Source organism: Centruroides vittatus, unplaced genomic scaffold (assembly GCF_030686945.1).
Source record: "Centruroides vittatus isolate TY-2023 unplaced genomic scaffold, ASM3068694v2 contig_888, whole genome shotgun sequence".
NCBI lineage: Eukaryota > Metazoa > Arthropoda > Arachnida > Scorpiones > Buthidae > Centruroides > Centruroides vittatus.
This window is the reverse complement of record NW_027122579.1, coordinates 79,387-97,195: the sequence shown is the minus strand read 5'-3', so window position 1 is coordinate 97,195 and position 17,809 is coordinate 79,387. Positions and strand designations below refer to the sequence as shown.

At 29.9% G+C, this 17,809-nt stretch overlaps 1 protein-coding gene across 2 annotated transcripts in view; it reads left to right on the top strand.

Annotated features, from left to right (window-relative positions):
• The window catches only part of Fur2 (furin-like protease 2), a 121,358-nt gene that overhangs the window by 41,634 nt on the left and 61,915 nt on the right, over positions 1-17,809 (top strand). For both annotated transcript variants that reach the window (XR_010882094.1, XM_067280636.1), the window contains exons 2-4: positions 5,633-5,737; positions 11,927-12,031; positions 15,683-15,817. Coding sequence is in view for 1 of the 2 variants with exons in the window: in XM_067280636.1 (XP_067136737.1) it covers positions 5,633-5,737; positions 11,927-12,031; positions 15,683-15,817 (345 nt within the window). In the remaining variant the exon portion in view is untranslated. The remainder of the gene's footprint in view (positions 1-5,632; positions 5,738-11,926; positions 12,032-15,682; positions 15,818-17,809) is intronic.

The window sequence follows — 17,809 nt, the reverse complement described above, 5'->3', positions numbered from 1 at the left end:
TTTTCGTGGAACACTTGAAGTGGCTTCACGGAGCACTCGTGTTCCGCAGACCACGGATTGAGAACCACTGGTATAATGTACAGGAGCATTTTTTATAAGAATTATATTTAGTTTATTGTATTAAACTTTTTGTCAATAGATGGCGCGACGTGTAATTCAACAAATCGAATGTAGATAGAAATTAATCAATTTACAAAAATCCAATAGATATTTTAAGGTGGAATTATGACATTATCTAAGTTAGAAGAATGTAAAAGTAACTGCCCAGTTTCGTAGCAATTGGCGAATTTGTATTATATATATATATATAATACAATATATAAATGAGTTTGTTTGTTTGTTTGTTTTTTCGCTATACACTCCTATGCCGTTCGACCAATTGCTACGAAACTCGGCAGTTACGTTTACATCTGCCGAGTTTCGTAGCAATTGGTCGAACGGCATAGGAGTGTATAGCGAAAAAACAAACAAACAAACAAACTCATTTATATATTGTATTATATATATATATATAATACAAATTCGCCAATTGCTACGAAACTGGGCAGTTACTTTTACATTCTTCTAACTTAGATAATGTCATAATTCCACCTTAAAATATCTATTAGAAATTAATCAATTTACAAAAATCCATCTACATTCGATTTGTTGAATTACACGTCGCGCCATCTATTGGCAAAAAATTTACTACAATAAACTAAATATAATTCTTATAAAAAATGCCCCTGTACTGTACATTATACTGATCCTGTTAACAATAGTCGTGTGAATGGTCTATCTAACTCTGTTTAGGAGAGAAATTTGAACCGAAATAACGTGACTTCCATTCCAAACCGGAAGTTCGTATATTATTAATCTGGGCTTCCTGCCCCTAAGCTTTCCACATCTGGTCTCGAGATTAAGGAAGGACAGACAAATGACAGTCACAATTTATAGGTCTACAATTATTTTAAATTGCAGCCAAATAATTTTTCTATAAACGCAATATTTACGAGAACATAATTTCCGCGTAGTTTATACAATCTGTTGCCAAAATTTAAACACTTTATTATCACAGAAGGAATTATTCTAGCATTTTTACAAGATTTTTTTCTTTTTATTTAAACAAGTTTCATATGAAGGTTAGCAACTTCGATCACATGCGGGGCAATCACAAACTATCCAACATGGATCACTTTTTAAATAGTAGTCGTTGACCTCCCGAAAGAGAGGCTGGTCAACGACTACTTTCGGTCGAACTCGAATTACTTCAACTCCCTTCCGTAACAGTCTCTTCTTTCTATCGGACCAACGGTACAATGGCATTTGAATAGGAAAATTATGTAATACAAGGATACCAGTCTGTACAAAATATGTTTTAAGTGGTTTTCGAAGGTGCCGAGTTTAAATATTTGGTCCGTTTTTCGAGAAATTTGATTGGTTGGCAGATTACCGTTAGATATTTGGCTGTGAATCAGTGGCGTAGCGTGGGTGTCAGCCTCCCGGGGCGGAGGAAAATTCGCCGTCCCCTTATTTAGGTATCTCAGTTTAAAAGACTAAAATATACAGTAATTCTAAAGAACTTTTCGGCAAAAACAATCATCATTATTGTGTATTGTACAGGTGTATTGTATTATTATTATTTATTGTGAAATTTTGCCGCCCCCTAAAAGTGCCGCCCGGGGCGGGCCACCCCTGCCGCCTCCACTACGCTACGCCACTGCTGTGAATGGTACATTTTCTTATAGTTAACATTAGGTGTCTACTTGACCAATAAAATTGTGCCATTTCGTATCATTTGAGTATCGCGATAAACTTGACAACGGTAGGCTGCAGTGGCGATATTCGAAATATTTAACAAAGGGTTCGCTAACAGAAAATTTTTTCTTAATTTTTTTTGCTCAAATGATGCATTAGCAACATTAGTGCAAAAACTGACCTTAAGATACCCATATAAATAAAAAAGATGCGTTCACAAAATTAAGTCAGTTAAAATTTAACATTGTTTATGCCAGAACTATATATATATAATATATTTTTTTTAAATAATAAAAAAGAATGTTCAAAATGGTTTATTTTGTACATATTTTAATATTGCGCCATGACTCGCACACGTCTAACAACTAACTGGCTCCCCCCCCCGGAACCGGCTCATGCTCCGAGCAGTTTTCCCGAAAACTATGAACGGTCTAAGGCTCTAGTTTAGTAGTGTTACAGAGTATACGTATATTTTAATATATTTTTTTAAAAGAAACAAAACCACTGAGAAATGTTACGTGTGTTTAACAAGGTTCGGAAAACTTTGAAAATTTTAACAACGGGTTCGGCCGAACCTGTGCGAACCCGCTGAATATCACCACTGGTAGGCTGAAATAACCAAACTCTTTATATGGTTTTTGTTTTAATGTTTGTTATACAGCGCCGGATTAAGCATCTAGCGTGCCCTAGACAAAATTTAAATTGGGGCCCCATTTACATAAGTTGCTTCTAAACAAATCTTATATAATGTGATATTAGCGTAGCTAGCATGGGTGACACCCGGTGCGGATATCGTACCTTTTTAACTCTTTTATAAAACACTATTGAATTGTAATATCTTCGCACTCGAGCAACTTGAACGCTATATCGAATATGCGATGTCGCGACGTATAAGTTTAGATTTAGAAAATAAATCATAACCATCCATCAGTACTACCACGAGAGGCGGCCCTAGGAATATTTCTAGATGGTGCGAGAGATCCCGTAGCGTACATTACTTCTGACGCACGGGTAGCTGTTGACCTTTTTTTTTTCTTTTTTTTTTAGGTAATGGCTAGTCGAGCGGAGCTTAGTAGGAATTGTCAAATACCTGTACAGCCTTTTCTGTCCTATCGAATTTCTTAGATAATTTTTAACTTGTTTTGAAACACAGAAATCTTTTGCACTGAAGCCGGGCCCCTCCGAATTACGGGCCCTAGACATTTGTCTACTTTGCCTATTCGATAATCCGGCCCTGTTGTTATATTATAGTATTTGATTTATATAACTACAACGATTATCGTACGTAAGGGTTTATCACACCAAGTGACCAATCTAACATTTTAAAAACTCTTTAAATTGTGTACAGTAGAGGAATAAAGAATTTTTAAAATGTGTTGGATTGATCATTCGGCGTGATAAACCCTTACGTAAGATAACCTGTGTAGTTATATAAATCAAATACTATAATATAATAGAAAGGTTAGAAGTACGAAATAATCTAATAATCTTAATCTTTGCTGTTATTTTTATGTCCGAGCAACGCCGGGTTCATCTGCTAGTTTTTTTAAAAATAAATTACATTCATATTTGTGTTAAATTTACCTGTGGTATACAAAACGACGGCTCGTCTCTAATTCCAGCAAACAGAAGAAGGGAAACAGTAAGGACGCACGTTCTAACCTAACCTAACCTAACCTGTTCTAATAAATTACCATAATTATTACCAACCAAATTATTAGAATAGGTTAGGTTAGAACGTGCGTTCCCACTGTTTCCCTTCTGTTTGCTGGAATTAGAGACGAGCCGCCATTTTGTATACCATAGGTTAAACTAAATCATATTTGATATTGGAGTAACGTGCGCAACTATTTTATTTTCATAAAATAATCAGAAATTTATTTAAATTCAAGTTTAATACGAATAAATAATTTGTTTAAAAAATAATAACCAAAAATTTAAAACTCATTAAAGGAACGAGAATTTAAACGAATTAAGATGGATTTTTGGTTTAGCGATTATAATCTCATTAAAGAAAAGTATAATAAATACCAGTTTGGTTTATATATGCATAATTCACGCAATAAACAAGTAAGGTTAGAATTTATTTAATCATTGATTAAATTTATTAAACGTAAATAAGTAAAATAAATGGATAAAATTACTATTGGTTTTATGTGTAAATAAACCCACGAAGATGCCAGTAGCCATTAAAAAATAATAAAAAATAGAGAGAGGGGGGAAAAAACAAATTTTTTGCTGGATTTTGGTGTCTTTAGGAGTTTATAAATGAATAAATACACTTATCAAGATGATTTTATTCACCGTTATACATTATATAGTAATTTATTTCCCATTCTATAATATTTTCTTTACACAGAAATTTGAATTTCAGAGAAGAGAATGTTATTTCAGTTTTTCTTTTCTTCGAAAGAGATGCTTTTCTTTTCCATCGAAACAGATTGTAAGTTATATAAGATGTGTGGGTGTTTCCATCAAGATTGAAATATTAAATCTATAGAGATTTTTTTAGAACGCGTTGGATAACATTCGAACTTAATTTAATAAATCATTTTAAAACCGATTTTAAACATTTTTATTTCAGAAATGCAGAAAATATATTGTATGAAGAATAAACACAATGATGAATATGTATATGATCTTAGTAAAGAAAGTGAAAGAATCTATTCACAATAGGAAAAATAATCTCAGTAATAAGAAAAATTAATGTCCGACTGCTTAAAAAATTATCTTGTTAGCGTATTGTAAAATGCCAAAAGAAATGTTCACGTGTTTTTGCCTTTTTTTTTTTTTTTTTTTTTTTTGTATTTATTACAGTGTGATAATCTAAATTTTTATTTTGAACGTAGAATTAAAGCTAATGATGATACAAACATCGAATTTTTTCCAAAACTATTAATTTTGAGGATTAAAACTTTTGGATGTTCTATAATTAAATTTTCTTATCCTTTCTTGTTTATTTAATTGCAATAAAAATGTTAAGATTGTAATATATCTTTATTGTTTGTTTATTTTTTTTACTAAATTTATATTTTTTTTTTTTGCGTTTCATCGACCATTTTCTTAAAATATATTTATTTTAAAAATTTAAAATAAATGTTTTCAAGAAGAAATTAGTATTAAAATACTGTGAATTACTGTTTCTATTAAATATGGAAAAATTATATTCTACGTTTTACTGAATATACGAAAACAGAAATACCTTCATGCCACAAAATATAATTTTCATTTTTACAGTTAAATTTTTGGTACTAAATAAGCTTACTGTTGTTTGTTATGAACTAGAAACATATGACATTTGAATTAGTTATTCTTTAGTGGCAATCATTCTTTTTACTTGATGCACTTGTCAAGTTTTGTTTTCTCTTACCTTTTTATTGAATATTTTTCTTCTCTTTTATGATGTACAGTACATTCGCTCCTTACTGTAAGATTAATATTAGCATATAGATGTTTGTTTGGAAGTATATATCATTGATTATGAAAGAAAACATTCTGTAGTTTTATAGTTTAGCATTCTAAATTATTTTTTCTACCTAAATATAGCCTTGGTTAATAATTTGTATGTAAAAGGTGACCAGTATGCTTGAGAATTTTCTCAGTTATAATTATACTGTGCATTTAGCAAAATTATGATTATTAACTATATCATATGAGTAGGAATTTCTGATATTTATCTTACAATATATAATGTTTAGCTTGTATAATGTGTGTAGGAGTTGGATCATTAAAAAATTACATTTAATTTGGTTTAAAGTTTAATTGGATTGCTTAATTATAAGTTATTTAAAATTTACATAAAATAAATAATTACATTAATTAATTTAATTAATTCTGTTAAAGTTTAAATCAGTATTTTTATTTATTGAATTAATTACTTTTTTTTTTTTAACAGATTGGTAATCTTAAAGGATATTATTTATTTGAAAATCATAAAATAGCTAAAAGATCCTTAGATTATAATCATCATCATCATGGAATCCTAAAAAGAGAATCATCAGTAAGCTAATGTTTTATATGTTCTTCATGTAATTAAAATTTAATTTAAAACTATTCTATTTAAAAATTTAGTAATTAATTAATTTTCTAATTAATAGTGAAATTTTATTACTAAAATTTTTATTATTGAATTTATTGCAAACCTTTCTTCAATTTAGAAAAGACTGTTTAATTAATTTATTTTTTAATCAAATTTTTCTATTTTTATAATATATAGCTTATTATAGTTTCAGAAATAAGCTATAATTTCTAATTTATTTTATTTTTTTAGTAAACATTGTATGCATTACACAATATTTACTAAAATAAATCATAAATATTTCAGTTATAATTTAATTTTATATTTTCTTTTTCATTTTCTTAGGACTTGAAACAAATTGTTATCATATTTTACTATATTATTATCATTATTATTAAATAATATAAAACTTTAAATGTTTAGATCTTCATGATGATTAATTTTATTTTTTACCATAATTAAGATTTATTATTAATGACTTCATTGATTTTATACAATATTTGCATTAGAAGTAATAATTTCAATGTGTATATATATACATACATACAGTATATATGTCTTACTGTTTTTCAAAAATTATTTTATATAAATTTAAGATTATTGATTTTCATTTCATTCAAATGCTTCAAAATGACTATATTGTAATCTTTTAGGACAGCTATTTTCATGAAGATATAATCCAGTTTTATCATTTTGAGGTTATTCCTTTAGTAAGGTAATAGATTCTTAAAAAATAAATAAATAATTATCACCATAATTAATTTAATGATAGTAGGAATGACCTGAGAAATATTCTTTTATATTATTTGAATTCAGTTGTTGTTTAATTACAAAACTATATAATACAACTTATAATTAGATGATTCATTTTATAGAGATTAATTAATTTTGTAATAATTTTATTCAGGTAAAGTAATTAATCAGTTCATGTAATTATAGAATTAATTCATAAACTTTAAAAGAATTTGGTAGCATTAAAAAATAAGAAGGCATTTATTGCCAGCAAAGTGTTAAGACTTCGCAATAATTGAGATAGAATTTAAATATAATTAGCAGACATTAGCAATATTTAGAACAAATATTAAGCTACTTTATTTATTTAAATAATATTTACCACAAAAACTCCAAAAATTTGTTTTAATTTTACAATTCATTAATAATTAATGTTGATAAAATTCTATTTTTTTTTCCACATTAAAAATTAAATTATTTGTTAGTGATTTTAATACTTTTTATAAAATATTACAGTAGAGTGTTGATTATCTGAAAAACTGATTGATTGAAATTGATTTCAGAGATTACTAGTTCCATAAGTTACAAAATTTTTATTTAATGATTGATGCTGATCTTTCTTAGGCTCGTTATTGAGCTATCTTGTTATCCATAATAGTATTAGATTTTATTTATTATAGTACAAAATAGAAAAGCAAGATTAATAAACCACATTCTTCTAATGCATTAAATTTCTATCCTTTAACTTTATTCTTTCTGCTCTGTGAGCCTAACAGGGCCGTTTTATCAAGCCCATTATGGGTTTACCAGTTCCACAATGGTCAGCCAAATGGTGGCAGAGGGAGTCATACATATCTGAGATGAATCACCCTCAAAAAAATTCCTAGGTTTTTTATTTTTTTTCTTTACCCATTCTGAATTGTTCCCAGGTTTTCCAAGCAGTAGGCTGATGCTTTAAAATAAAAGACAGCCAGATGGCCAAGCTATTATCACTATTATTTATTTTTTTAAATTTTTTTATAGCATATCGTTCTTGACTTGTGCCTCAGATCAAATCTCACTGGCAAAGTATCAATAGAGAGTTAAGCCTGTGAGACTAGTACAAAACTTTAAACAGTTCAGAAAAATTTTTGACAATATGACAAGTTGCCAGAATGGTAGCTTTTTTAATCTATATAAATTTGAGTGAATGTCTATCATCTTCAGGCTTTTATGTAATGAATGTGGGATAACTATGTTAGAGAGAACAATAGGTATGGTATGGACTTTATTCATTTTTCATAGGTTTTTTATTTCTTGAGAGAATTCAGTATATTTACTTTTTTTTTTTTTTTCTGTATCTCTACTTTGTATATTTGGTATATTGATGTCAATGAAATAGATTGTTTTGTGCACTTTGTCAATAAGATCCAGTCTATTATGATGGATCATTTTATCTGTTATAATTATTCTGTCAAAATATAGTTTGTGTGTTTTACTTTTAAGGTATACTTATAATATGGTGTTTTTCTGGTGGCCAGTAAAATTTCTTGTAATATACTGGTGAATTATTTTAGCTACCTGGTTATATCTGTATAAATAGTCTTTTTGTGCCAGGCTTTTAGTTTATGTAGCATGACATTTTCTGCATATGTCCCCCATGATATCTTTGATTATATGTTTCCTATAGGTCGTGGTACTGATAACTTGGTCTTGTATTGCAATCATAGTTTCTCCAAGGAGATTCCCAGCTAGTGGTGTGATGCTGCAATATCAACATGTGGCTCTACAAGATTGGTTGGGTGTCTATATGGAATGTTTTTCTCATCACTGCTTGCTATTTGTGTTCATAGGATCATTTGTGATCTTTGTATTTTGGGTGTTCCTTAGATTTAATGGTGTATAGTTATCATCAGCTTGGACAATTGTATTGTGTAGTGTAGTGATTAGTGATGATGATTGTCGTTTAATATGGAAAAAACTTTGCAGTAAGTGTATGGTATCTGTTTCTGATGGATAATCTTAATATCAATAACACCTCTGCCGCCCTTTGAGCCAGGGAGCCTCTGAGCCTTTTCTTAGTAGAATCAGGGTGATGCAATCTGCACTTAGTATTTTTCAAGTTTTATGACTGACTGACGTCCTCAAGATCTGTGTTGGTCCACTGAATGGTGCCAAAAGAATAAGTGATTAATGCAATGGCATGTATGTTGATGGTTTTTTGTAGTAAACTGCACTGGAGAACACCGGGATGTGTAAAATACTGCACACCTAGAACCTGTAACCGGTGTGATATAAAAAAATAAAAATTAAAGGATGTTAATCACCACAAACGGTTTTTTGTAGGTTTTTGGAGTTTAGAATTGATTTTAAAACTGATTTTAGTCTGTTACAATATAGCTTAGTATGTTCTGTTTTTAATATTTTTGTGTTCAATTACTGTGGCCTGGTGAAACTACAGATATCTACAGGTTTTTCCTTTCTTAGTCATAAATGCATGTTTGTGAAGATAATGCAAGGTGTTTTCAAAAATGTGAATTTCCAGTTCAAGCTGACAACTGCTTCCAAAGGCAGATTCTCAGATAGAAGATTGGAAACTTTGAAGTGTAGAAATCTGAAAATTTTTATTAAAAATTAATATACTTGTAAAAATACAGCATATTTTTCACATTTCTATCAAAAGTTTTGACCATATTAATTCCACTGGCTATGCATCACCACATCATTTGACTCACTGGATACTTTACTGTTTGTTTCAAGCAATCGTGTTTATAGGCCTCACCATTTCTATGCCTAACATAGGGTTTATCTTATATTTATATTTATCTGAAGATCTGAATTTATATTTATTTAAAAACATAACAGAATCTCATATGTCAGCACTCCAGTCAGCTTGCTATTTAACATTTATAAACTGCTGTCTATGATTTTACTTGTCAGTAATGGCTTATGTGGATGGCATGCTTTTAAACTTATGTTGCATAGACAATATTGCACAATTTGTGCACTTGCTTTTACTCCTGTCTGATCTTCCTATTTACTTTCAATTCAGAAGAACTTGCAGTATGTTCTTGTAGCTAAGACACTTCAGCATTTTATCCTAGCATGGTATATTAACACATTTCAGCTTTTCTTTCAATGCTGCAATGTTAACATCTCTTCTGAAACAAATGCACAACTATTGATTGATGACAATGCATTCTCTGTACAAACCTCCTCCAGACAAGATAAACGCTCATCATTTAAACAAACAAACAAAAAAAAAAAGATCTTTCTATTTTGCTCATAAAGGCACATCACTTTTGCATGGATTTTTATATCAATGGACAATACAATCATCAGAAACATTTTTAAAGGATTTATGGGCAATGTAATTTTTATGATTGCTATTGTGTAAAAATGCAATATTGAATACAACAGGAAACAAATCTTCTGAACAGCTATATGTAATTTGCTATAAATTTTAAGGACTTATCACACCACAGTTTTTAATTGGAAAACTCATTGAGATTTTACTAAATGAATATGTACATTTTGGGCCATATTCCTTCCTCAGTTGGTTATAATTTAGTCATTTCTGTATTTTCCAATTTGCATTTAACATTAAATTTTAATTCACAATTGGTATCTCTTTGCTACAACAGAAAACTTACTGCTATTCTTTTTATAGATGTTACAGTTTCCATGTATCTTGATAATTTAATTTTTCCAACCCTATTTGAAAGGCATTTGTCAAGTTAAAGTAAAGTTCCAGACCTGTTTGGTTTATGTAGTTTTATGGAATATTATTCATATTTAAAACTTAAGATTAAAAAAAGGACAAAGTATCGATTACTGTTATTGATTTTCATCTAATAACTGTGCTATATTTATATTTAAGACAAGATTATATTTAAATTTTATTTCATTTATAATAGAAACTGTTTTATTATGAAAGGAGTGATAAAAAAGTTTGTTTTACAATGCTACAATTGCACTTGTGATGTATACAATGTGAGCTAATATCCAGATCCAGATCCAGTAATCCAGATTGAGCTAATATGAATCTAGTTATCTAGCTGTGCAATTAGTAAAATATTTGTTGCACTCAGATTGCATGTGAAATGTGTGATAGACATATTGATTATCATTGCTATCAAATGCATACAGATCAGATCAGTATGCTGTTGTCCTGTTTTTAGCTGTGGAAGGACTTAAACTAGCAGAAAGTCATCACAGAATAATGAAGATCTATAGGAAAGTGTGCCTATCCAAAATCACCATTTGTGAAATGGTTGCAAAGTTCTGTGAAGATTGTAACAATATGCATCACCATATTGACGATTTCATGCAGCAGAAATAAGACATCCTTAAAAGGGAGACTCCTGGAGCTTCTTTTGTGAAGTCCAGATCTTTCACTATGTAATTTTCGTGCATTTCATACCCTGAAAAAGTCTCTGAAAGGAAAACAGTTTCAGTTAGACAATGATGTAAAGAAGGCTGTATTGGATTTCTTTTTATATAACAGCCAACCAATCTATACCAAATGGGCATTGTTAACCTGATTTATCAATGGGACAGTTGCCTGAACATCAGTGACAATTTCTTCTACATGGACTGAACCTATTAGGCCAGTGTTTCCCAACGTGGGGCTCACGCCCCACAAGGGGGCAATTTGATTGTTAAGGGGGGCAATTCGAAACTCGTCCAGAGTTTAAGTTAACCGTATAGCTGTTGTAAATATTGATTTAAGTTAGTTTTAATTTTCTTTGTTTCCCTTTCCTTCTAGAACTTTCCTTTATAACCCTTTTCCCTTGGGGTGGGATTAACAATTCTGGGAACCACTGAGAACAAAGAGATGAACGAGGCCCTGAGGCCGGTGAAAGAGGAGAAAGAACATTCTTTGCCCAGACCTCAAGGTGGGCAGATGCGAGTTGTGGTGTTCCAGGTTGCGTTTGGCAATGACTGGAAAGTGCAAGAGACTGATGAAAGAATTGGGTTTTATTGTGGTTACGATAAAACAGTGTGGCAATTAAGTGGAAGAAAAAACTTCAACGAACACGACAACGACAGATCTTCCAAAAGAGTTCAACATATGTGTTGGGGGGCATAAGAATTTTAGAAAGGCTTAGGTGGGGCATAGCACAAAAAAGGTTGGGAAACACTGTATTAGGCCCTACAAACAGAAATCTTTTGATCATCCCTTATATTAATCAATTTTATAAACTAGTATTATTATTTAATAACAAATAAATAGAAGAAACATATACATAAAAAAATATATTTTTTCCAAAAATTAGTTTTAAAAATCTGTTATTCAGTTAAGTGTGAACAAGAAAGATTCAGTATTATATTAAAAAATTTGAATACTGTGAATTATTATCATATAATTGTTTAATGTTGTCACAATAGTTTTGCCCTATTCAAATATATTTTATTTAAATATATTGACATAAAAATATATATAATTAAATATTTTAGGTGTTATGGGTTGAACAGCAACATAGTAAACGACGAGTCAAAAGAGAATTTCAAGCGCATTTTACAGGAATGAAAGATCCGCTGTATAGAGATCAATGGTATTTGGTATGTATTTATTTATTTTTTAAATGTATGTGTAAATTTATTTTCATTAAAGAATAATGATGAAAATTTTTAAATATTAAAATAAATTTACATTTGTCTAATGGGCTTTATTGTGTTAAGAATATTTTTATTATTTTCATATTCTTCCATTAAAATTATTTAGTATAATAATAGAATGAATGTATAATATTTTTCAGATTATCAGATATGATTCAATAGTATATGATATGAATGAAATTATTATATATAAGAATATTCATTTATTCATTCTATTATTATATTATATATATATCATATATTAGAATGATTTATTCATTATATTTTAAAAAAATTTTAAACAGATTAGAAAAAACTGTATTTAAAAAATTTAATAAACTTACAAAGAATGAAATAAGTTTATTGAGTTTATTGAGAAATCTATGTACATAAATATATATAGATTTCTAAGATAGATTCTAACTTTAAAAATGAAATTAATGAATTTTGAAAATATTAACTATGCAGAAAATCAGTAATTATCTTTTATCTTCTCCTCAGTCACTTGATAAAAATCACTACTTTTGAAAACGTTACTTTTAAAATTAAAATTCATAGTTATTGTGACAAAATAATTATCTCACAAGGAGAACCTACGGCTTTGGGGAAACGGATTTTGATGATCTTCGGTGTGGAGGTAGTACACCGTGTGAGTGTACTACCTGTAAAATACTAAAGTGCAATACTCAAATGTAATCGAGAAAAATGAACTTAAAGTTTTCTTTAGCACTTTATGTATAAGTTACGCGTACTATGGCTCGAGCGTACTGTAGCGTGAGTGGTAACGCTTCTGACTCGTGCGCTGGCGTGCTCGGGTTCAATTCTCTTGTGTATAATTTTTTTTTTATTCATAAATACTTATAATGTATTTATTATTTATTTATTTTAATTTAATTTCTACTGTTCCAAGCCTAATATTTTTTCTTCAAAAACTCACCTTTTTCAAGTTGAGAGAGAACTGTTAATACTTATGCCGGGTTTGAACATGGGTCTAGAGTCTTTCTCACTCACTCTAACTCTTTGTTGACCAATTTCCACGCCCCCTTGTTTACTTTTAGTTTGTAAAACAACCGAGGGCAATACTGGTCAGTCAGGAATATTATTTTAAAAAATTCACCAAAAATCAAATTATCATTATATTCGTATGAAAGAAAATCGCGTACATTTATTAATATCTTTAGTTTAAATACGATATTTTTCAATATATTTTGTTAGAGAAATTAATAAGAATATATATATATATTTGAACTGACATTTAAACTTCATTATTTGTAACTTTTTGTCAAAATTAACATTGTCTAGTTATTTTTTGGCACTACTACGCTAGAAAGACGTAGAATATTGTTTTGTAAAACTCTATATAACGTTCGTTTCTGAATTTCGACTCGAATAGACGTATTTGTTCAGTGAAATTTATTTTGAAAAATTATTTTATAATTACAAAAATGTCATCAAGAGAAGCAAGTTCCTCACGTTGTGACGAAAAAACTGTTGATGATCACTCTTTATACAGTGATGTATCGAAGCAGCGGCTAAAACATGGAGTAGTGCCTTCGGTCGTTTTACAAACTAAAAGTAAACAAGGGGGCGTGGAAATTGGTCAACAAAGAGTTAGAGTGAGTGAGAAAGACTGTAGACCCATGTTCAAACCCGGCATAAGTATTAATAGTTCTCTCTCAACTTGAAAAAGGTGAGTTTTTGAAGAAAAAATATTAGGCTTGGAACAGTAGAAATTAAATTAAAATAAATAAATAATAAATACATTATAAGTATTTATGAATAAAAAAAAAATTATACACAAGAGAATTGAACCCGAGCACGCCAGCGCACGAGTCAGAAGCGTTACCACTCACGCTACAGTACGCTCGAGCCATAGTACGCGTAACTTATACATAAAGTGCTAAAGAAAACTTTAAGTTCATTTTTCTCGATTACATTTGAGTATTGCACTTTAGTATTTTACAGGTAGTACACTCACACGGTGTACTACCTCCACATCGAAGATCATCAAAATCCGTTTCCCCAAAGCCGTAGGGTCTCCTTGTCAGTGACTGTTCCAATATTTCAGCATTGTTCTAATGTTTATTTTTATTTGTTAGTAAATTCTTAAATGATTATATTGAATATTGCAAAAATTACCAGTTTTTGGATAGAAAAAATTGTTCTTTTGTTGTTATTGTTATTATTATTAATTTCAATTTTAATATTGTATTTTATTTTCAAATGAAAAATAGTAAATGTATTTTAAACATAATACATGTTAATACAATAAATTTTTTTTATATTAAGTTATTGGTGTATGTACAGTACATATGTATGCATATGTATATATTGTAAATTGAATGTTTTATAATAGAATAATCATTATTGGATATACCATAAACTAAAATGTAATAAAGCACTTCAAAAAGAAACAAAAAATCAAGCAATAAATACAAAAACCTACAAAAGCAAACATTTTCATCACTGTTAAATGGTCATTGTCAGGCTAAAGGATCTTTGAAGTTTGAACAGTTTCAAAAGAATTTCTTAGGAATGGTAATTGCTGTCTATGTTCTAAAATGGATGATGTGGGGGGGAGAGAGGGTTGTAAAACTAATCATTGTAAAACATTTTCCACATGGGGTAGGAGTCTACCTCTAAAGTTGATAGCTGCATTTTTTCTAGATGCTTTATAAATTTAAAATTACTTCAAATCTTTAAACTATTCCTTGTGGGAAGTGCAATGTAGGATGCAGACTTAGTAAAAGTGCACCTTGACATCGAGGATCAGTGGCTTAGTTTGATAATGATGTAGTGGCAACCCTTCAATGATGGAAGTCCAATGAGCAGTTCTTTGAGGTGGGTGTTTAATTGTCACCCTGTAGCACCCACATAGTCTAAGTTGCAGTTATATTTGTCATCCATAAAGGAGATAGTATATACCCAAGGAGAAGCTGCACATCCGGATGGTCTTTAGCATTTTGAAGGAGGGTGAAAACTGAGCACTTCTTTTGAAAGCTAGGAGGAAGTTATTATTTTTGGCAATCTCCTTGAAAAAGGTAGCCAGTCTTTTATAGATCTTTGTATTTACTGCTGGTTTTTTGTAGTGCTTAATTACATATACTCAGTTTTCATTGTAGAATTACATCGTATTTTATGCCATCATTATAATAATCAGTAAATTTCACAAATTTTCTTTTAAGCGATAAATTTGTTCACTTAGAAAATTTTATTATTTTTGGTATATTTTGTGAATGAAACAACAGACTAAATATTGTAATAAAACTTATCTAGTAATCTATATATTGGATCCAATCTTAGCAGCTCATAATTATAAAAATGTTTTAATATTTAAATTATTATTAAATGTTTGACAAATTTAAATATTCATAATCAACATAATGTAGAGTAGCCAAATAAACCAATTGAGTCTGTAATATAAGTTTCTTAAAACTATATTTTTTATGTAACATAAAACTAAAATAAATATTAATTATATCACTTTATAAAGATAAACTTGCTATATAGCCATTATAATATTTAAAACTAAAATATAATAATTTTTGTTTTATATGGTATATAAATTAATATAATTTTTATATTTATGATGGTAAAAAAAAAATACTATTACAGGTTGGAGGTGGAGAAGGTGGTTATGATATGAATGTATTGCCTGTTTGGAAGCAAGGCATTTCAGGAAAAGGAGTAGTAGTTACTATTTTAGATGATGGAATACAAACAAATCATCCTGATTTAGTCCAAAATTATGTAAGTACAACCATTATGTCAATTTTAATGCTTAGTCTTAAGTAGGATATACAAGGTAGCTTCAAAAAGTTTGTGGGAAAAGTTGTTAATTTTCTTAGTGAATGGAACTACACACATTTGATGGCATTACCCTCAAAGTATTGGCCTTCTGCAGTAACACATTTCATACAGTAGTTGTACAATGATTCAATGATAGAAACATGTTCTGGAACCCCTCATTTGTGATTGTGCGCATAGCAATTTTCACTGCGGCAGTCACCTCATCAGAACTGTTGAATTTTCTGCCTGACATGAGACAGACAGTAAAAATTTCATTATTATTAGAATATTTTGTTTTCAATATTGATCAAAATTTTTAATTAATAAATATTGTTTATTCTATATTATGAATTGAAAGTATTAATTAATGAAGTTATATATATATATAAACTTCATTAATTAATACTTTCAATATATAATATAGAATAAACAATATTTATTAATTAAAAATTTTGATCAATATTGAAAACAAAATATTCTAATAATAATGAAATTTTTACTGTCTGTCTCATGTCGGCATATAAATTCAACAGTCGAGTCCGCATAAGTCGACACCTGGATAACTCGACACCATCGGTTAAGTAGTCATTTTCTGTGGTCCTGGTCAACTTACATAGGCATAAATGTTAAAAAACTCTGGTTTACTCAACACCGTTTAACTCGTCATCACAGGAGGATAAGTTGACATACTTTTGCTGTCCCACATTCTGATAAGTCGTCACCCCCTCCTGAAAAAATGAATTCACTCCGCACGTGTGGTGCAAACTCATTTTTTTCAGGAGGGGGAGTCGATTTATTTATTAATATATAATTAATATATATATACAGTAATCCCTCGCTACTTCGCGTTTCATTTATTGCGGCTTCAGTATATCGCGGATTGTTCAAAAATATTCATCAAAAAATCAAAATTGAGGAATTATGGCGTGAAAGTTGCTCGTACGCTAGCAGAAGGCAGGGAGTGCCCATACAATTCAAAATCCACGTCTCTGATTGGCTGGCTAGCATCCCGCCATTTGATATCCCTCCCGACTCGGGAATCTCGCAAGCTGATTGGCCTAGACGTTTCTTCCTAGACGAATCTCGTTAGCTGATTGGCCTAGACGACCGCGCTCATTCAAATCAATGTTTGAGTGATGCTTAGTCTCGAGGTGTGCTAATTTTTGTTGTTCTCTTGTGTCTTTTTGTTCAAAATAGTGCTTGACGCCCTTGAAAATAGTGTTTGTGACGCCTGAAAACGTTCTGCAGAAACTCCTTCTGCTGCCTCTACGCCGCCTCCTGCAGCTACCCAGCTCTATCCGAAGCTGCCTGCGACGATCGCGTTAAAAATGAGAGGGTGACACTACTTTGCGGTTTTTCACTTATCGCGGCCGGTTCTGGTCCCTATTAACTGCGATAACTGAGGGATGACTGTATATACTTTTAAATAACATATTAATAAAAATATATATATATATATATATATTTTTTTATTAATATGTATATATATATATATATATATATATGTACATGTGTATATGTATATATATGTGTATATATACACATACACACGTGTGTGTATATATGTATACATGTGTATATATATACACATATATATACATATTAACAAAAATGCCTTAACATTTTATGTATTTTTATGTATAAAATAACAACAGATAAACAAAAAGAAAATATACAATCTACATCAACGTCACACCAGAATCCAATTTTGTATTTTCTCATGCTAGAGGCATTAAGAATTTTTAGACGTTACTTGCCAGCAATTGACAATTGCAAAGATGATGTTTTCAAGGCATTTGTGATTGTTGAAAAAGAAAATTGAGACAGTTAAGTGCTCAAAACAAACAACATTAAACGAATTTTTCAGTTTTTCAACTACAGAGTAATTGTAAATGGAGGACATAATGCAGGGGTCCCCAACCTTTTTGTACCTAAGAGCACATTCCAGAATAC